At 45.2% G+C, this 21,708-nt stretch overlaps 1 protein-coding gene across 3 annotated transcripts; it reads right to left on the bottom strand.

Moving 5' to 3' along the window:
* Positions 1 to 2,043: 2,043 nt before the first annotated feature.
* On the bottom strand, positions 2,044 to 21,533 carry LOC115481076 (S100P-binding protein-like). Of its 3 annotated transcripts, none has more exons than XM_030220089.1 (7): positions 21,504 to 21,533; positions 21,115 to 21,345; positions 11,587 to 12,945; positions 4,615 to 4,703; positions 4,340 to 4,437; positions 3,879 to 3,957; positions 2,044 to 2,663 (listed from the first exon to the last, which is right to left on the bottom strand). In XM_030220089.1, exons 3-7 carry the CDS (start codon positions 12,886 to 12,888, stop codon positions 2,525 to 2,527), a joined length of 1,707 nt encoding a protein of 568 aa, XP_030075949.1. In that variant the 5' UTR covers positions 12,889 to 12,945; positions 21,115 to 21,345; positions 21,504 to 21,533; the 3' UTR covers positions 2,044 to 2,524. The 3 variants fall into 3 exon arrangements, with proteins under 3 accessions (XP_030075949.1, XP_030075951.1, XP_030075950.1); XM_030220091.1 differs by having other exon boundaries at positions 4,615 to 4,700; XM_030220090.1 differs by lacking the exon at positions 21,504 to 21,533 and having other exon boundaries at positions 21,115 to 21,433.
* Positions 21,534 to 21,708: the final 175 nt, after the last annotated feature.

The following is a 21,708-nucleotide window of genomic DNA, read 5'->3' as shown; positions in this document are numbered from 1 at the left end:
CTGGAGAGCAGGTCCTGGCTCCAGGGTCCCTTCCTGCCATACCGAGGGGAAGTTCTTAGTTTAGGCTGAGCGGAGTTGGAACCATACTATGGCCCGGCAGGTCTCTTCTAAAAACCTGGTTAGTTCTGCTCTTGAAAGTACATCACTCTAGAGGCAGGAGATCACATTCAACCTCTCACCAGCTGGAAGATAACCACATATGGGCACTTAGTATAAAAGACAGGATCACCCCCCCCCCCCCCCCCCCCCCGCTGCAGGGCTGCTGACTACAAGCTAAAATTGTTCCACTTGTAATGATGGAATAGTAAAGAAAACAGTGAAATGTTACTTACTTTAGAAATCCTGAAGTTTAAAGTAGAGGTTTCTTTAAATAAGTCTGACTTCAAATCCCAGGAGGTATTGCTATCTGGGATCAGTAGAGATGTGCTGGAAAGGCCTGGGTGGAGGACTGATGACTCAGCACAGCCCAGGGCCTGTAATTAGCTGTTTTAATTCTCATTCCGGTAGAAAGGAGTGGTACAGAGAACAACCACCAGACAGCAGGCACAAGGAGGAATGCAGGAAGGTTCCTCGGGCCAGACAGGCAGACCTCTCCCTAGGTAAAGTCCTACCCTTCCGCCTTGCTCTTTTGCAGCTGGGCCTGAAGGTTGCATAGCTGTGAGAACCACATAAGGAAGACAACAGACAGACACTTAGTAAGAAAAACCCCTTCCAGGATGTAGCCTAAGATTAAAGGGAGGAAAGCTGGACAGGGAAAGGGTCTTTGCCTAGAGCAGGGTAAAGCAGTCCCAGAGGCCAACAGTCAAGAGAGAGGAAGGAGTGCCACTCCAGAGCTAGGAGCCCGGAAAAGGATAATACCAGGCTGATAAATGAAAAAGGAATTCCACAGAAAGGTGGTTCGGGGGAAGGGAAGAAGGGGGCACTCTTGAGAAAGAGAAAACGTTTACCCCCAAGGATCAAAAACCCTGAGAAGTTTGAAGGCCGTCTGCAGAAGAGCTGGGACATGGGCCAGTATTATCATGGTAAAGGGGCAACTGGAGTGGAGGCTCTGGGCAGGGTAGAGAACAAGGCCATTGTGTTAGCAATTTATGTTATCACGATACGATGGAATTCATACTCACTGCTGTGTAAATCTGCACTTGTTACTGAAAAATTATCACCCTTAAAATCATCTTAGGCATCTGATTTTCAGCTTTTCTGTTTCAGAAAGTTAGTTGGCCAGTTACGGGTTACTAATTTTCATGCTATAGTCTGGAGGGTGGTGACTATTTCTAGATGTAGGAAACTGACCTCTATTGTTAAAGATTTTTGTGTAGATGGTTCTGTTTAAAAGAAATAATATACAGTTAAATCCCCCCCCCCCCCCCCCAAACCAGGAACCATAAGTGTGTTGTTGCCTCCACCTTTGACCTCAGTTGGAGAGGCCTGGGAAAAAGGGCCTTAGTGTCCAAAAGAGGACAAAGGTGTAGTTGCACCATATGTCAGCAGAGGGCGTTCTGGCTGTTCTCAGGACTTGAGGGTGCAGGGGCAGCCCCTCATGATACCTGCCTACCAAATCCCAAATTAGCTCTTGTGAAACATTTCTCTCATTAGTTTGGGGGGGGGGGGGGGGCGGGGGCATATAAATTAATAGGTATGGAGGTGGGACACAACACACAAGGATCTGAAAAACCTTAAAGACAATAAAGTATCCTGCAGAAGGGCAGAGAAAACAGACTTCAAAAAAACCTGCAAAAACATTTATAATTCAAAACTATTAAAGTGCTACTAAAATAACCTTGTGAGGATGAAGAAACCAAACATCCACAAACTGGATCTCCCTGCTACAGTGACATGATTTAAGCCACTGCCTTTGTCTCACCTTGTACAAATGTCTTATATAAAACTTTAGATGCTCCAGGCAATATGGGAGTTCAACCTGTGCTTATCCTGAGAGACTGGTGGGATTAGTTCCAGCTTTACAGAAGGATCTCATGTCTGCCTGTTCCATGAAGGAGTTCATAAACCCTTCTTCTCAGTACCCCCCCCCCCCCCCCCCCCAAATCTACTCATGATGAGTCCACTGTAACTGCAAAAGGAATTTGCGTCCTGCGTCAGAGGGATCTGTACACGAGCTCACGTCATGCTCTGGGCAGGAGCCTCAAAGTCAAGAGGCATCAGATCACCGCAGAGGATAAGGAAGCTCTGGCTCCAACTCCCAGCTGAAGTGCCAGAGTCCTAAAAACAGACAGAACACAGCACAGCCTTAGTACTGGAAACTAAAAGGTCCAGCAGTGGCTGCAGGATCGACGAAACAAAATATAAAAAAAACCAAGACTTAGTCAGTCACTGCTTGTGGAAGAGTTGTCCATTCTCCAGAGAAAGAAGGGAGGTGCTTAGACGTTCCGGCCTGTTCCATCTCATCCCACTGGCAGCACAACACTGAAGTCTTATGATCATAAATACATTTTAAAATACAACAACAAATTACATTAAAAGACAATGAGAGGCTGGAAAGAGAACCATGTGCTTCGGGGCAGCTGTGTTAAGAAGGGAGGGCGACAACGGAGCTGCGTTGGAAGATGTTACCCAGTTTCTCAAAGCGTCCATAAGCTCCATTTCGGCTCACCCACTGCTTTAGGCTCCACTTGTTCGGCAGCTTCTTGGAGAACCTAGGATAGGACCTGTTAGGAATAAAAAAAAAGAGAGTGCTAGCCCAGAGAGAAACGTCAGTGCACAAAACGTGTCAGCAAACACACAAGAGGGAAAGCTGTGGAAATGCAAACGGACAGCAACACAATCACAGCTTCTATGGAAATGCTGATGATGCACAGGAGGCTGTATTCAGCTTCCAAGTCAATCAAATCCAGACTGGCATCTGGCATCACAAGCATCCCTCATACTGGCACAGCAATGACTGCAGCTCAGTCGAATACATGCCCCGAGGCTCCTTCTGCCCTATAGCACTAGGTGTTCCCACTACACAATGATCGAGGCCTTCAGCTGTTCCCCATCACCCAAAGGGCTACAAATACTGCAGCCCATGTAATCAAAATACCCAAGCTGGGAATCAAATCCAGTTCTCTGACGGGCACCCAGGCTGGTCTAAAGCTATACCTTATACTACCTTATCTCCCTTCTCTTACCTCTGCTTAAAAGAGGTACAGGGAGGGGCAACCAAAACATAAGCTATGGAAACATTAAACAGGGCAGACTCTCTAGCTTGATAAGATGCAAAGCGCAATAAAAGAAATGTGTGTCGTACACTCGGACACTAAGAACGGACCCAGCATGATATTAATGGCCTTTCATATCTTCTGTCACCATCTGATTAAAATAAAAACTTCAAAGTAACCAATGCATAAATAAAATCATGGAATAAAGTAAACCACATATACATCGTAGCATCTACTTAAATCAAAATATACACAAAAAAAACATTACAAATAACTATGAATGTTATTGTCCTTCAGAAGTGGAGGAATGTACAATCTATTAGATTGTAAGCTCTTTGAGCAGGGATTGTCTCTCTTTGTTAAATTGTACAGCGCTGCGTAACCCTAGTAGCGCTCTAGAAATGTTAAGTAGTAGTAGTAATTAAGGAGAAAGTGAGTAAGGGACCTGGGCTCATCTCTCCTAGCTTGAGCTGTTTCTGCTGTGTTCCTACCTGTCTAATTTCTGGAATAAAGTTCCCAAAGAAACTTGCCATGAGTACAAGCTGAGAAGTGTGTCACTGCCGTCGCTACCTCCCCCCCCCCCCCCCACAATCCTAGCAGGGTTGCAATATAATGCCAAAGTTACATTTGAGGGGCCAGGAGTAGGGAACAAACAAGGGTCCCAGCTTCATAGATGGGATTTGTAGCCAGAAGTCATCACCTCCTGGCTGTGGTTTGCCATACCTCAGGGTAAGGTTTAATGGGTGCTGCCAACCTGTTCTGGCAACCTTGTCCATCAATGCGAGGCACTCTCTATATGCATCTGAAATTAAGAAAACAAGATATAGTCATTCCTCTCCCAGCACAGCAAAAGCAACAGCGGTTCCTCCAGACACCCAACAGGCACTCTGACTGCACAGATGGGGCCACATAAGGAGGGAGAGATTAAAAAAAAAAGCATTTGAATGGGGAGAAAATGAGCCCCGACTCAGGGTGACAGAAGCTGCTCTGATGGGAGTCCAGACTACAGGAGTCTTTCAGGCTCAGGACTTTTCCTCATTCTGCAGCTATGGAAAATCTCAAACAAACAGGGCAGGCAGTCAATTATCTAGGAGAAAGAGCTGCAAAGATGTAATCCAAACCATGTGTGAGCCTTCCAGCCTCTGACACCGAGTCAAAGAGGAAAGATAGAGACAGCAGGTTACCTTGATCTGTTTCTTTACGGAGCTTACGGTGCTTTAACACACACTGCACATAACTGTGCTTCCTTCTCTCCAACTCTGCAGGAGGAATTCTTACTTGCCTGTACAAAAAACAGAAAAAGCAGCCTCAGCCTTTTCAGAAAGGCGGATAAAGTTACAGAGCATTTGCCAGTTTGGGGGATCTTTAACCCCGTTTACAACCCTCTGGCTTCCTTCACAGCACAACTCTGAAACGCAGCAGAACACTACAACATCTTTCCAAGGACAACTTCAGATACCTTTCTTCTGGTTTTGAAAGAGCAGCTTTGCCTGGCTTCTTCCCCTGCAGGTTTTCTCCCCTGTCATCCTTGGTTAAAGTGACTTCCTTCTAGTGAAGACAAGAAAAAGACATTAGTTCAAGGCAAGAGAGAAAAAGAAAACAAAAAATCAACACACCCCCTTCCTGTTCTGCTCACTACATTTGAGGATTCCTCTTCACTGGTTCAGTTGATGTCTGCTCTCTGGCTTAGTTCAGCCCTCTGCTTGTACACGGCTGTTGGGATCTGCTAAGTCTATGGTAAGCATGCTCTTCGTATTTGCAACGTCAAGAAACACGAATCATCTACAACCCAAACAATGTCTAATGTATGTTAATAAGTACATAAGTAATGCCACACTGGGAAAAGACCAAGGGTCCATCGAGCCCAGCATCCTGTCCACGACAGTGGCCAATCCAGGTCAAGGGCACCTGGCGAGCTTCCCAAACGTACAAACATTCTATACATGTTATTCCTGGAATTGTGGATTTTTCCCAAGTCCATTTAGTAGTGGTTTATGGACTTGTCCTTTAGGAAACCGTCTAACCCCTTTTTAAACTCTGCCAAGCTAACCGCCTTCACCACGTTCTCTGGCAACGAATTCCAGAGTTTAATTATGCGTTGGGTGAAGAAAAATTTTCTCTGATTTGTTTTAAATTTACTACACTGTAGTTTCATCGCATGCCCCCTAGTCCTAGTATTTTTGGAAAGTGTGAACAGACACTTCACATCCACCTGTTCCACTCCACTCATTATTTTATATACCTCTATCATGTCTCCCCTCAGCCGTCTCTTCTCCAAGCTGAAGAACCCTAGCCTCCTTAGTCTTTCTTCATAGGGAAGTCGTCCCATCCCTACTATCATTTTAGTCGCCCTTCTCTGCACCTTTTCCAGTTCCACTACATCTTTCTTGAGATGCGGCGACCAGAATTGAACACAATACTCAAGGTGTGGTCGCAGCATGGAGCAATACAACATAGTAGATGACGGCAGAAAAAGACCTGCACGGTCCATCCAGTCTGCCCAACAAGATAAACTCACATGTGCTACTTTTTGTGTATACCTTACCTTGATTTGTACCTGTCCTTTTCAGAGCACAGACCGTATAAGTCTGCCCAGCACTATCCCCGCCTCCCAACCACCAGCCCCGCCTCCCACCACTGGTTCTGGCTCAGACCGTATAAGTCTGCCCAGCACAACGGCATTATAACATCCTCACACCTGTTTTCCATACCTTTCCTAATAATACCCAACATTCTATTCGCTTTCCTAGTCGCAGCAGCACACTCAGCAGAAGGTTTCAGTGTATCATCGACACTCAACCTATCTTAGATTAATCACACTTTAAACCAAGAAGTTTCACCCAACCAGTGCAGTTGCAATTGGGTACTCTGGGCTGACTTTCTAGTCCCTACTCCTATTGTACTAAAAATCAACTCTACATTTTGAACAACTGTTACCCCCCGTGACAGAGAGTCTTCAGCAATTATCTGTACAGTGAAAAGTACAAGTTCTACCAACTCTTGGCTGAGATACACCAGACCCGATCGATGCTGCCTTGAACCAAGATTTCCAGAAAGGACTACGCCACAGCAAAAGTAGGAAACCTACAAAGCTTACCCACCACTTAAATTATAGACAAGCCGAAAAAACCTTTAAAAAAATGAAATGAAATGTTGCTTAAAGAGGAATCTAGGGCTTAGGCCAGTGATTCCCAAACCTGTCTTGAGGGAACCCCAGTCAGCCAGGTGTTCAGGATATAGACAACGAATATTCATGATATAGATTTGCATACCAAGGAGAGAACATATGCAAATCAATCTTATGAATATTCATTGTGGCTATCCTGAACATCCGTCTTGCAGGAACCCCAGCCAGTCATGCAAAACTGCCAAGTCCTCACTAACTTTTAGACTCCTAGCTCCCCCCTCCCCAATATTTTGATAATTAAACTCCAATCAGGAACCTCTCAATACCACCCTTCCAAGAAGAATCCTATCAAAAGGCAAATTTGGACATCACACTTGGAAAGGAAGGGGAGGAGGGAGATGAGTCGATAGTTGGAAGGACATGTAGGGTCAAGTGAAGCCTTCTTCAGGAGCGGTGTGACCACAGCATGTTTGAAGGCATCAGGAACGGTTGAAGTGGAAAGAGAGAGATTGAGGATATGAGAGATAAAAGGGGTGAGCGTAGGAGAGATGGTGTTAAGAAGGTGGGTAGGAATGGGATCAGAGGAACAGGTAGTTCGTTTAGAGGAGGAGAGAAGATGTGATGTTTCTTCATCAGTGAGAGGTGCAAGAGTGTCTAAGGCAGAGGATAGAATAGTATTGTAGGAAGAAACAGCATCATTGACAGATTTGGATGGTGTAGTGGTAGAGATGAGGTTTGAGACATTGGAGGATAGGGTAGTAGGGTCAATGGCCAGGAGATTCCGAGACAAATTGGTTAGGATTGGACGGGAGGAAGTTTAAGTGTGAAGATTATTAGATGATAGTCAGAAAGGGGAAGATTTGAGATATAGGAATTGGAGGGGTAGCAGTTATAGGAGAAGATAAGATCAAGTCAGTGACCATTTTGGTGGGTAGGGGAAGTGGAGCATAGTTGAAGATGAAAGCAGGATGTCAAGGTGAGGAACTGAGAGACATAAGAGTTGAAGGGATCATTAACATGAATGTTAAAGTCACCAAGGATGAGGGAGGGGGAGGAAGGATAGTGAAAGAAGGAAAGCCAAGCGTCAAAGTCGCTGAGAAAGGATGAAAGGGATTTATCAGGGGGACGATAAATAACTGCTATTCAAAGCGGCAAAGGAGTGACTAGGCGGACGGAGTGGACTTCAAAGGAAGAAAAACAGAGAGACTGAGGTGGCAGAAGAGACTGAAATTTGGAAAAGGGCGAGAGTAAAAGACCACCACCACCACGGCAGAGGGCTGCGACTGAAGCAGAGTCATCAGGGCAGAGCCAAGTTTCAGTTATCGCGAGCAGATAGAGGCTACGAGTGATAAAAAGGTCATGGATATAGATGGAGCGGGCAGTCCATAGGGCGCATGTCCATAGGGCAGAGAAGAGGGGGGGAGGAGAGGAATAGAGATGAGATTGGAGAGGTCATGGTGCGACCTGTGCAAATAGGATGAGAGTTGGTGGGGGGGGGGGGGGGGGGGGACCAGGATTAGGATTGATGTCTCCGGCAGAGAAGAAGAAGGAGTAGGAAAGTACAGAGGAGAGTAGGAGAAGAGTGGCGATGAAGGCGACAAAGGCGAGATGAGTTCAGATAGAATGGGGAAGGTAAAATGGAAGGGATTTATTTATTATTTATTTATGACATTTATAACCCACAATACTCCCGCCCATGGGCAGGCTCAATGTGGCGTACAATAATTAATAACCAAACAATAGTACAAAGTACAGTGGACAAGGTCACAGGAGAGAGAGAGAAATAACGAAGGAGGGAGAGGAAGAGAGGGGAGGTGACAAATTATCACGGAGGGAGCCGCAGGCTAAAAGGGTACGGCACCTGTTGGGTTCTTAGCGTATGCACTGCCAAAAAGGAAGGTCTTGAGCTGCTGCTTGAAGGTCGGGTGATCTGAAGTGAATTTGACCTCACGGGGCAACCCGTTCCACAATTGAGTGCCGAGATAAGGAAAAAAGGAGCCATAGATGGTCTCATATTTGAGGCCATGAGGAGCAGGGTAGTGGAGGTTGAGGTACGAGCGGGCCGACCTTCGGGAGTTCCTGGGCGGCAGGTTAATGAGAGCGTCCATGTAGGAAGGGGCATCACCATAGATGATTTTGTGCACCAATGCGCAGGTTTTGAAGGCGATGCGGTCCTTCACTGGAAGCCAACATAGCCGCTCACGTAACGGTCTCGAACTGTCAAATCTAGATTTGCCGAACAAGTCGAGCTGCTGAATTCTGAGCTGTTTGCAATTTTTTTTAGGAGCATACTTGTGCAACCCCCATAGATGCTATTGCAGTAATCGAGATGGCTAATCACCAGGGACTGGACAAAACTGCTGAATACATCACGAGGGAAGTATGGCTTGATACGCTTAAGCCTCCAGAGAGAGTAGAACAGTTGCATGACAGTTGAGTTCACATGCTGCTCTAATGACAAAGATCTGTCAAGCAGAACTCCCAAGATTTTTAGGGAGAAAGCAAGGAGGGAGGATGAGGACAAGAGAGATAGTATAATGACTGAAAGGGCAATGTATAATTGTAGTGCATAGTGGTTTTGGGTGGTGGAGTAGATTGGGAAGGGATAGTACTAGGAGGAGAATGTGAAATTGATGACATATCAAATACAACCACATAAGCATGATAAAGTAACAAAGAGTGATACTCAACCGATATGAAATATATTGGAACTTTGGTAAAGAAAGAATCTGTCATAAAATATATCCGAACCCCAAACCCTGTTCCCCCCACCCCCCCCCCCCCAGAAGAGAGAAAAAGGAGGGGGGGACACAACAGAGCCAAGGCACGTGCAGCTCAAGTCTCCACTCAGCAAATCAATAAATTTTACTTTACTAGTGTGTCTCGCTTTTCCTTACAAGAAAACACTTGGCTAAGTGAAATTTAGAATCAGGCTCCTGGTCCTAAGCAGAAGGGACTAAATGTACACATCCCATACGGCAAAAAATATTTTTAAGCACTTAGGAGAGCGCCTAGTGTGCTGCCGTTCCAAAAGCATCAATGTGTGCATTTGATTTCTCCATGGCCAGAAAGAAGGGACTTCCTCCTCAACCCATACCCCAATAAGGCAGCTCCTTGTGACTCTGGGCAAGTCACTTAACCCTCCATTGTCCCATGTAAGCCGCATTGAGCCTGCCATGAGTGGGAAAGTGCGGGGTATAAATGTAATAAAAAAAATAAAATAAAAAATAATTTGTTTACCCAGGACCCCAGAGAAACAATACTTGTGAACGACTGCGGATACAAAAAGCTTCATATTTATCCAGTAATAATGCTGCTGGACAGAACGGCAACTCACGTCCCAATAACCTCCCAAGATAATTTAACTTGGCTCTCTAGAAAATTTTTACCTTCTGACAGCCCCAAAAAGCATAAAAGAATGAATTATGACCCTGCTGACATTTCTGGCAGATTGGGGTCTCCACCGCCCCTACTTTAAACATTCATTCTTGTGTAAAATACGAAACTGGCATTCCCTCATCTCAGTACTCACTGGGATCTCTGGGATATGCTTCGATAGCTTAGAAGGTTCTAGAGAAGTAACAGGCAACCCTAATTCCCGACACCGCCTAGCAACAAGTTTGTCATAATTCCGAGTTGGGGAGACCAGCTGCAAAGCTTTATATAAACCAGAAACCGATAAACTCCCATCTCAAAATTTATCAAAAAACATCTTCAAGCGCATACCTTGAGAAGAGAAGGCGGTCAAATCCAAAGAATGTATATGACGACGCAGTTGGCGATAGGTCAACAAATCCCTAGGCTCTGCAATCCCCCGACTACAAGAGAGCCCAAGAGAGCATTCTGCCGTCAGCATCTAAAACATTCTGTAACAAAAGAGCTCTCCCTTCATCGCCCAGCGTGTAAAGCTAGCATTCTCTCGTCCCAGCGATAACTGCAGATTACCTTTAATCGGCAGCTGATCCGAGATCTCAGGCCTGCACCCAAGACGTGGGACCATATACCGCCAAATCTGTCGCAACGAGCCGAGTAACACTATGGCGGAAACAGGGCGGCAAGAATCCCAATGAACAATGCAAAAGGGAATTAATATGCCATGGAAAATAATATGCCCCCTTTATATGCTCGCGGTGTATAACCCTGTTCCTCTAATACATAAATTGGGAAGGCCCATACCTCCACACTTCCAAGAACTAATTAAATATTTGAAAGGCATTTTTGGTTTCCAACCTGCCCAACAAAATTGAGATAATAGCTTCTGTAAGGCTGTTAAATCACGCTTCAGTAATTTAAGGGGTAATAATTGAAGGGTATACAACCATTTAGGGAATAAAATCAAATTAAAGAGTTGGATTCTACCATGGATCGATAAAGGAAAGTGTAGCCACTTATTGGAACACAGCAGAGCTGTTTTGGCTAAGACTGTTAAATTCATCCTATAAAGCAAACCAGTTTTAATAGGTAACTGAATACCTAGATTCCAAAAAGTAGACTCCCACTGTAAAGGAAAAGGGCCCGCCCAGTTATCTTGGACAGATGACATAGTAGGCATTGCTAAGGATTTATCTAAATTCAAACTAAAGCCCGAAAAATCCCCATATAGTCTGCAAAGCTCTTCATCAATGCCCCCAAAGATGTTTTGGGTTCTACAATAGACACCAACAGGTCATCCGCAAAGGCCGAGAGCTTGAATTCATGGGGACCTATCCTTGCTCCTTTGATATCTTGATTTCCCAATAATTTCCCTAAACAAAGGGTCCATAGATAGAACAAAAAGTAGAGATAAGAGGCAATATTGATGAGTACCTCGATGGATCCCAAACTCTGATGAGAAAACAGTATTTACCTGAAGCCTTGCCTATGGGGATTTGTAGAAAAAAATCCTGTAATGCCATACCTAAGGAGAACAGCAAAAAGGAACTCCCAATAAACACGATCAAATGCTTTCTCCGATTCAAAACTGACCAACAAAGAAGGTTTAACCATCTTTTCCACATATTCCATTGAGACGAGAAGTTTACGCATGTTATGAGTTACTGTACACCCACGGACAAATTCCACTATCAAGTCAGGGAGCACGCGAGCCACCGATTACTTTAAAATCTAGCTTGATCACAGCTTGTGGCTATGAGGCCAAATATTTCAGGCAGAAGGTTCATCTGAATTCAGCACCAATCACTGGTCTATGCCATGAAGCTTTCTATAGTTGGATTCAGAAATACCATGCAGCACCTTGGCTCCCTCCACAACCCACATTAAATATAAATTGGTCTCAGCTGAAATCAGAACAGGACTATTTCTTACCTTGATATTATCTTTCTTTAACGGCTGTGGCTTTTGCAAACTAGCATTCTGAGCAAACGACACACTCTCAGCAGCAGTTTCAGGGCTCTCTTTTGCTGGCATGTTAATGGATTTGAACGAGTGTACCTCATTTGCCACTTCTTCTAAGGTTGTGCCATCCTGAGACCTGCCAAGCTCCTTGTCGGTTGGAGGATTAAGTAAGGAATGGCTGCACAGAGCTTGCTCCCCAGGAGCTGCAGTACACTCCTCCCCGCACAAAGGGTGCTCTACCAGTTCTACAGCACACTCCGGTTCTGCAGCATATTCTCCCGGCTCGTCTTCGACAATCTGCGGATTGGACAATGGCATTGGCTCCTGCTTAGTTGCACTGAGCTTTTCTGGAAGATCAGTAGCGCCTCTAAAGTGGCCATCTTGCAGCTCTGTGTTTTCCTCCACCACCACACAGTCCTCTCTTTCTTGCTCTATGAAAGATCTATCGATGGGGCTAAGAGCTAAAATCTCATCAATGTCACAATCAAACGGTATATTATTAATTTCTTTACACTCCAAGTGGTTTTGTTCCAGTGACATGCTCCTTGTCACATCAAGAGTGAGCAAGCTGCTAGGAGCAGAGGATGAAGTGGACTGGGAGAGAGGGGCTCCTTCCACAACAACCCTTGTGCAAAGCTGCGAGTTATAGCATTTGAACTCTTCACTTTCTTCTGGAGAGCTGTAGGCATCGTGCAATGGTTCTCTCTCCACCCCAGTAGCTGACCAATCATCTTCCAACAATTTCTGCATCTGTTCCTCAGTCAAATACAAGGGCGAATCTGCATCGTCGTCAGATGCTTCCAGCAACGAGTCATCCAGCTCATTCTGGTCTTGTTTTGAAGCAGGACTGGAAAAGGCTAGAGGATCATCTGGCAGGCTCACACTGATCCTTGCCACTAGCCTCCTAGGCTGTGTTTCATCGAAACAACTAGAAGATCCTGGGAAGTAAGCAGAGTCAGGGGATGGGAAGGCTTCTTTCAGGACTGGGATGGGTGTGCTGCAATTAGGGTACATCAAGCGAGGTTTCTTAAAAGCCCCACGTAGGGACTGGTCTTCTTCCAATGACTCATCTAACTGTCTCTTGGTTTCTGGGGCTCTCTCTTTAAAAATCCGAATTTTAATGTTATTTGGTGAGCCACAAGGATTGTGCTCTGGAAAGCTGCAGACAACCTCTCTATCGCAGCAATTTTTCCCGTCATGACACTGACCACTGTCTATGGCACATCCCATCCTTCGTTGGCCCCTCAGCTTATTCTGGATTTCATTCTCCATCTTCACTGCACTTCTTCCAGCGCAGATGGAAAAAAGTCACAAAGGGTCCTTACCTCCCTGGAAAGCAAAAACGCAACCATAAGAAGAAATGCCATACAAAAGCACTGCTTCACATATCATGAATACATGATAACAGCTGTGTACAAATTTCCTCATTACTACCATACCACTATGTATGGAACTTTGATCACCAAAGCCTGCTCAGAGAATGGCCAATTCATAGGCCTGTAGGTTCCACTGCTCAAAAATATTCTCAGTTTAGTGATGCAGTGTTCGGAACACTCAGATTATCCAAAAACAGCCACACTGGAACCTCAGACACAGGAAATGTAAAATTAGTTCTTACCTGATCATTTTCTTTCCATTTGTCCCAACAGATCAATCCAGAGTCTTGTGCTTTATGTCCCTCTGTCAGCAGGTGGAGATCTACTGAACCTCAGACGTTCTCTCTATTTGGACATGTGCAGCTACCTAAACCTTAGTATTGTAACTACCAAAGCAGTGTGAACCCAAACTCTCCTGCCTCCATACAAGTCCTTCAACTGCCACAGGCGGAAATACATGCAGCTCATAGCTAAGAATAAGACCCTTTCCACGTGCGTCTGGCAATACAACAGTAACCGAAAGCTGCAAACACAAACTGCAAGAGATCAAAAAACACGCTGAGAAACAAATACACAGGGCAGACCTCTGGATTGATCTGTTGGGACTAATTAGGTTGTAACTAATTTTACCTTCTATAGCACCCCACAGATCAACCCAGAGACTTGTGGAATGTACCCAAGCAGTCCTCAAGTAGGGTGGGATACAGACACCCCAGCCGCCAGGATGAAGCCCCAAATGCAGCGTCCCCCTGCACCGCCACGTCCAGTCGATAATGCTTAAAGGTATGCACCAACGACCAAGTCACCGACTGGCAAATCTACTCCAAAGAGACCAAGCCAAAATCACTTGCGCTCTGGTGGAATGCGCCCGCACATTCAATGACGGAGCTTTCCGCAATGAGATGTATCCTGAAGAAATGGCCTCCCACAGCCAGCAAGGCCACTGTGGCCTGGGAGACCAGATCCCCCTTCTTGAGTCCAGCAAAGAGGACAAAAAGATCTTCTGCCAAGGCAGCATTCGGCACCCAAGAGAGCCACACCCAGACATGGGCCGCCTGCAGGCACAGGGCTGCCACCTCAAAGGACGTTTTAAGGGAAGTCTCCAACTTCCGATCCTGGGGAATCCTTCAGGGCCGTGCTGCCTTCCACCGGCAGAGTGGTCTTTTTAGTGACTGCTGTAATTAAGGAATCCACCGTGGGTAACCGTAAGGACTCCATTACTCCCGCCGGTAGTGGATAAAGGCAAAACATAGCCCTTGCTACCACCCACAGTCCAGAATCTGGCGTATCCCACTGCGCTGCAATGAGGACCTTCATAGCCTCATGAATGTGAAACATTCTGGGTGACTGCTTGGTCCCCGACATAATAGACGGAGTGGAAGAGGCCACAGCTGAAGAATCCGGAGGGGAGATGTCTAAGACCTAGAGAGCTTGAATAACGAAGGCAGGAAGCTCCTCCTTGAGAAAAAGTCACACCACCGTGGGCTCATCACCTTCATCTGGTGGCAACTCCTCCTCTTCTCAAGACTCTGACAGGGCTAGTCGGGACCCGCAAGAAAACTGGTCCTCATCCACTTCAGAAACCACGGGGGGCCTCCTCCAGGTGCCACGTGACCTCTACCCACAGTCGTTTGGGCAACAGTAGTGGTGGGAGGGCCAGGGCTCCCCGATGATACAGAAAAATAGGAGAAGACTGGGGGGGGGGGGGCCCTCCTGGCTGCTTCAACAAAAATGCCTTGTGCATTAATAAAACAAAAATTCAGGTAAAAAGGGGGCAGATCTCCATGCCCAAATCCCTGTTAGCACCCTGGAGGGGATCAAATCAGACAGTCCCGAAGTGGGAACATTCCCAGCCAGTGTGCCCTCTGCCTGTATTGTCGCAAGCACCGCCGTGCGAGAGGGAGGGAAAAATGGCGCTCATCAAAAGATGCAAAACATAAGGCCAGACTCTGACCAAAACCAGCCAAGGAAGCTTCCCCTCTGTCAACACTTCCGCTCCCGCTAACGCACGTGGGGAACTTAAGAAAATGGCGCCCCGCTGAAGGGCACAAAGATAAAAGGCCAGAGGCACCAGTTCCAACACTTCCGCACACTCTCCTGCCTCAAAGCTTCCCCAGCTGCCTGACGGCAGAGAGGTCTTCACAGGAGTACGTACCCATGCAGCACAAGAACCTAACGCTGCTCTCTGGCTCCCACACTGGGAGCAGCAGTTCACTGTTTCAGAAGGCGTTGCCAAGACGCATGCCACCCGGGTCACACCAAAGCCTCCCTCACATGTGCTCACAGCTGTCACCACGCTTCGAAATGGAGCCTCTTGGTTTTTTTTTGTTAACACTGGAAGCTTACTGGCACTACTGCACTGCAAGAGGTGATCTGTTCCCCCCACCAAGCCGGCTGGAGACAGAACAGCAGAGCCCAATGTCAGCAACACTCCAGGCAAGCAGCAGGGGGCAGGAGGGAGAAGAATAGGGAGGGACCTGGCACTAGCAGGTGTACCCTTCTCATCACTCAGGGAGACCTCAACCCCGCCAGGGGGATGGGCCAGGAGCCTATCAGTGCACAGTTGCTGCATATGAACCTCCACCTGCTAGACTGAGAGGTTTAGGTGGCTGCACATGACCATGGAGAGAACTTCTGAGGTTCACTATATCGCCACCTGCTGGCAGAGGGACATAACCCTCAAGTCGCTGGATTGATCTGTGGAATGCTATGGATGTATCAGATTATGAACACAAGCTATACAGACCTCCTTACATCGTCATGTAATTTATACAACAGGCTGTAAAGGTGATCTTTCTATGCAGCTTGGCTTCTCTGGGGTTTTATGTTTTATATTAGTCCATCATTCTTGCCCAAATTTAAAAGCATCCATCAAGAGAGCACATTTGAAAGCTCTTTCCCCCTGAAGCAGTGCTATGCCTCCGTGAAACGGTGGCCAGCGTCGGGGAGACTAATACAGCTGTTGCCGAAGCTAAGTGGCTGGTTTTTGGAATTTTTTGAATTAAGGTGGAAAAAATATATATAAAAAGCAAATGTTAAAAGGAAAATATTTAAGTGAAGAAAGTGAATCTAAGTTAGGGATGGTTTTTTATGCCAGTGATTGATATAGCAGGCTCGTTTGAATTACTGGATGGACCTGCAATTTCTGAGTCTTTTTCCTCCCTGTTTTTGAATGATTTACATCTATATATTTGAACAACTTGCTCTAAAAGAAAGAATTGCACTGAACACATTTCCAGTGAAGTGTATTAGTTGGTGTTATTTGGGATACTATAAAGGTAGAAATTCTCTCAAACAAACAAAAAATCTTTGCAAACCTTGCCACTGAGAGAAGCAAATACAATTCAGGTACACTTATCTATTTATTTTGACCTGCAGTTTCCTCCCTGTTCTTTTTGAATGATTTACATCTATATGATTTCGTCACAAAATGCCTAGCACCGCCCGGGGTTACCCTGCAGCTATGATTTTTACTCTACACCTTAGTCTATTTAAAAGACTGAGAGGGAGATGCACAAAAGTCCTCGTTAAGAGCCGTTCCGTACCAAATTCCATAACGAATCGGTACGGAACGGCTACGCACAAAGGAAAGAATGGATCCTCAGGAGCTTAACCGAGGTTGGATAGCAGTGCCGGTAGTGGGAGGCGGGGCTGGAGGTTGGGAGGCGGGGCTGGTGGTTGGGAGGCGGGGTTAGTGCTGGGCAGACTTATACGGTCTGTGCCAGAGCCGGTGGTTGGGAGGCGGGGCTGGTGGTTGGGAGGCGGGGTTAGTGCTGGGCAGACTTATACGGTCTGTGCCAGAGCCGGTGGTTGGGAGGCGGGGATAGTGCTGGGCAGACTTATACAGTCTGTGCCCTGAAGAGGACAGGTACAAATCAAAGTAGGGTATACACAAAAAATAGCACACATGAGTTGTCTTGTTGGGCAGACTGGATGGACCGTGCAGGTCTTTTTTCTGCCGTAATCTACTATGTTACTATGAAAGGGAATGCAAATGAGCTGCTCGTTGCAGCTCACTTGCATTCTCTAACCCTTCGTAAAACCGTCGGAAAATCGGCCCGTAGAGCATGCGCAGAGCAGCCAAGCGTTATGCTTCCGCAAAGCCTTGAAAACCTCTCTCTTTAACAAAGCCTACCACGAAAATCCTTAAGGAACAGAACGCAACCCTTACGCTCCTTTATTCAGAATATCTCACTGTATAACTGCATAACCTGACCCTCCTGTCTTGATTAACCCTTTGTAACACCAATTGTATTTCTTCTCTGTTACGGTAATGCCATAACAGATTTCTGTAAGCCACATTGAGCCTGCAAATAGGTGGGAAAATGTGGGATACAAGTGCAATAAATAAATAAATAAAAGGCAATGTTTTGCCTCCCTGCACTTTTCAAGCAAACACCATCTCTCTTTGCTTGTGATCCGAGCAGATCAGGGGAGGGGAGATTAAGTGTATTACAAATAAAAAAAATGAGTCAAGGGTGGTTAGTTACAATTGTTGTTTTTAATGCTATTCACATATAGTTTATATTATATTATAATTACAATGACTAGTAGTGGATGGCAGTACCATGTTGACGAGACATATTTCTGTTATTGTTTGTTTTGCCTTATTGACTTAAGAATATTTTTTTAAAAACCCTCCATTGATCTACATCAATTGAATCGAAGGACATCGGGATCAGAAACTGCACAATTTATGAGATGAAATTAATTTCCTTAAATTATTTAAATTTCTGATATCCTGCTGAATCTCCCTTTGCATTAAAGCTTCCGAATGAAATACAGTCATTTGATTTGCATCTTTAGCAAACAGAAGTCCCTTGTTAGATATTACATATTGGACTTAACTATTTTACCTTGTTTCAAGGTTTAAAAGCACAAAATACAGTCCTACAGGGCTGACTCTACATATCTTCTCAAGTCCCAGGAAGCAGACACTTCAAAGGAACTCACCTGTCTGGTAGCAATTAACAGTGGGGTGTTAATTATGCAAATACCTTACTGGCCTGTTATACTGAATAGCTAGATAACCCTATAATCCTACCTACTTTAAAACAAGAGAATGTGCTTTGGAACAGGAAACCAAAGATCTTCAGAAACCACCTGCCTAGAGGACACAAAAATCAAGAGGCAACACACCAATCTAACTATACCCACAGGAATCCCTGCCTACCATCATCATGTAGCCCCTACAACAAACCAGTACTTGGAAACTTGGATCTAGTAAATGCCAGATCAGTCAATAAAAAATTTCCTATGGTCCATGAGGTCATTACTACTACTACTATTTAGCATTTCTATAGCGCTACAAGGCGTACGCAGCGCTGCACAAACATAGAAGAAAGACAGTCCCTGCTCAAAGAGCTTACAATCTACTAGGTCATCAGTGAATACTACCTAGACATCTTGGGAATAAGTGACATGTGGCTGGATGAAAAGTGGAGGAGTCCAATTGACTGAACTATGCCCCACAGGATTCACTTGTAGCAGAACAGGAGGCTTCCATGCTTTGCGATTTGTACAGCTGCCCTATGACACTTTTCCCTTCACAGTACTTCCCTTGGTTGGCACAGCTGATGTGTCATGGCTGATTTTGCTTTTACGGGGTACATTACAGCTTCCACAAGAAGAGGAACAAAGCCTCTTCCCCGACACTGGACAGCTAAGCATTTGGCTCTAAGAAACAGTTTGTGCTACCTCTACATTCCGGGACCAGGCCCATCCCACGACTGGATGCTTAAATTCACCAAACATATCAGTCTCTACTTATCAAGAACAATACCTTACAGGCCTACATTTAAAACTCTGTTTGAATTTCAAGGTCCTCGGATAAAATGGTCCAGAAAATTAAAGAATAAGTTAGCCTCTACACACCTTTGAGACCTCTAAGGTCCTGTCAAGGAGCATCACTAGCTGTACCCTCAAAAGAAATTATGCAATACGAAATCCACCAGAGCCTTCTCAGGAGTAACCCCCACAATCTGGAACTTACTCCCAAAGGGACCACATTTAACACAAAACAACCTCTACTTCAGGAAGCAGGTGAAAGCCTGGCTCTTCACACAAGCCTTTAACACATGTGGTGACTGATCATACACGCACTCCACATCTGGTCTCGCTGGCTGCACACCTTCTAACTTTGTACAGTTAAACAAAAAGATATGAGGAACTGGTCTGCCTTGAGTTTAGCCACCCAACTATTTATCCCAATTGACTGTTCTAACCATCTTGAACTCCATCTATATTACTGCACTTGGCCCCTCAGCTACATAGAAAAGCATTAGTATCATAAGAGTAGCCACACTGGGTCAGACCAATGGTCCATCTAGCCCAGTATCCTCTTTTCCAAACAGTGGCCAAGCCACAAGTACCTGGCAGAAACCCAAATTGTGGCAACATTCCATACTAGAAATCCCAGGGCAAGCAGTGGCTTCCCCATGTCTGTCTCAATAGGACTATGGTCTTTTTTTTTCCCTCCAGGAACTTGTCTAAACCTGTTTTTAAACCCAGATAAGCTAACCGGTTACCACATCCTCTGGCAGAGTTCCACAGCTTAACTGTTCATATCTATGCTATTTGAATATTCTATTGCTTTGTTTATTAGAGTTTCATTGCTATTATGCCAACATCATATTCTGTTGCTTGAATATTCTTATAGCATTGTACTGACATATTTCCAAGTTTACCTCATTTATTGTATTTATGTCTATATTTTATCATTTTACTATTGTTACGATGTTAAGAACGTAAATGTTGCCATACTGGGACAGACCGAATGTCTTTCAAGCTCAGCATCCCGTTTCCAACAGTGGCCAATCCAGGTCACAAGTACCTGGCAAGAGCCCAAAAGAGTAAACAGCAGATTTTATGCTGCTTATCCTAGAAATAATTTCCCCAAGTCCATTTTAATAATGGCTTATGGTCTTTCCTTTTAGGAAGTTATCCAAATAACTGTTGATGAAATGTGATTGATAACGGGGGATAAATGATGGCTCGATATCCCAATCCTTGTTTTTCTTGCTTCATCGCTCCTTATGGACACCAAGAAAAGCTAAGCTTTGTGGATCTACTTCTTCAATTTATATTGGTCCTGTAAATCATCAATTGGAACCTTAACTCATCTCATCTTTGAACGCCCAAATCTTACTTTATATTGGTCAGACATCTGGAAAGAACTTTTGCAAGTCTTCAAACTTCATGAATCAATCAATGCCGTTAAAACACATAGTATGGAAATCTTCAGCCTTAGTAACTGATCTTATAGATGAAGACAAAGCTTTATTTGACTTTTTATTATCCATTGCTTTGAAAGTGATTATCAATCACTACAAGGGCAACACTAATCTTACAGTGTACATTTGGTGGAATTGGGTTATTCTGTTTAAGAAATATGAACAAGCCTATTTGTTTAACGTGTCCCTCTTCTAAAAAAATTACGAATTTGGAAGTCCTTTGATGCTTACTTAAGCAGGGGCGTAGCCAGACCTCGAGGTGAGAGGGGGCCAGATCCCAAGGTGTATGTGTGTGTGTGTGGGGGGTGCATCTTGTTCCGCCGCCCTGCCTCTCCCCACCCACTGCCGCTGTTGTACATCTTAGCTGGCAGTGGTCCTCAACCCCCGCCAGCTGAAGCAACGCCACCACAAATACCTTGTCTGGTGGGGGTTTCCAACCTCCTCCAGCTGAAGAGACTTTGTTCAGCGCTAGTCTCCGGCGCTGCTGCATTGCCTGCACTGTTCTCTCTTCCCCTCAGGTTCAGCATGTTCCTTTTAGTAAAACTCTCAAACCAGGGGCCCAGAGCATATTTAGCTACACCACCGGCTTCACAAACTTAATTGCTAGTAATACATGGCTATTTCTGCATTGCTTGTATTAATATGTTCTTATAACCTTATGTTATACATATTGTTATGCTAAAACAATAAAAACATCATTTAAAAAATATATACTACCTTTCTGTGTTTGTTTATTGCATTTGTATCCCACCTTTTCCCACCTATTTGCAGGCTCAATGTGGCTTACGTTTGCAATCATAGTGGTTTATTTCTATCAATCCTCATCCCTTTCTGTCTCTCAAATGAAATAAACACAATTTTAAGCTCTGCAACTACCTGGGAAACAATACCTTTTGGGAAGTTACAGCAGAAGAAACTGATCTGTGAATGAGTTCAAAGGCTAATACAGTGCCTGGAGCCTTTAACAGGCTTCTCCCTTGGGTCTCCCCGGGATTTATGCGAGTGGCTGCAGCCTTCAGTCCTTGCACAGTATCTGGGAAGAACCTACAAACTCCAGGTATTGGAGCACAGGACCAGGTTCAGCCCACCAGACTCGTTTCCGCCAAAGCTCCGAGCTCGGTCTGCAAAGCGATAAAACAAACAACAAACAATAAGGTTTATTGCAAAACAAACTTAAAACAACAACAAAAAAAAAAGCCCTGAAGTTAAACAAAGCAGCCACCACTTCCCCTTCCAGGGCAGCCTGAGGGCATCAGACCGAAACTTATCTAAGTCTAACCTCTTTGCAAACCAAATCAGCCAGCACGAGACTTGAGTAGCAAGGGGGCGGGGTGTTGCCAGGTTTAAAAACTTTTCCCCGCCCCAAACCGCACGCCCCGCCTCTGACGTCATTAACTCCCGCCTCCGACACCGCCCAAAACCCGGTCGCGCAACCCGCCCAATTGGGCGGGAAAACCGCCCATCTGGCAACACTCATTAGCCAC

The sequence above is a fragment of the Microcaecilia unicolor genome, chromosome 11, assembly GCF_901765095.1.
Source record: "Microcaecilia unicolor chromosome 11, aMicUni1.1, whole genome shotgun sequence".
NCBI lineage: Eukaryota > Metazoa > Chordata > Amphibia > Gymnophiona > Siphonopidae > Microcaecilia > Microcaecilia unicolor.
Note: the sequence above shows the minus strand (reverse complement) of the source record. Positions and strands in the feature narration are given on the sequence as shown.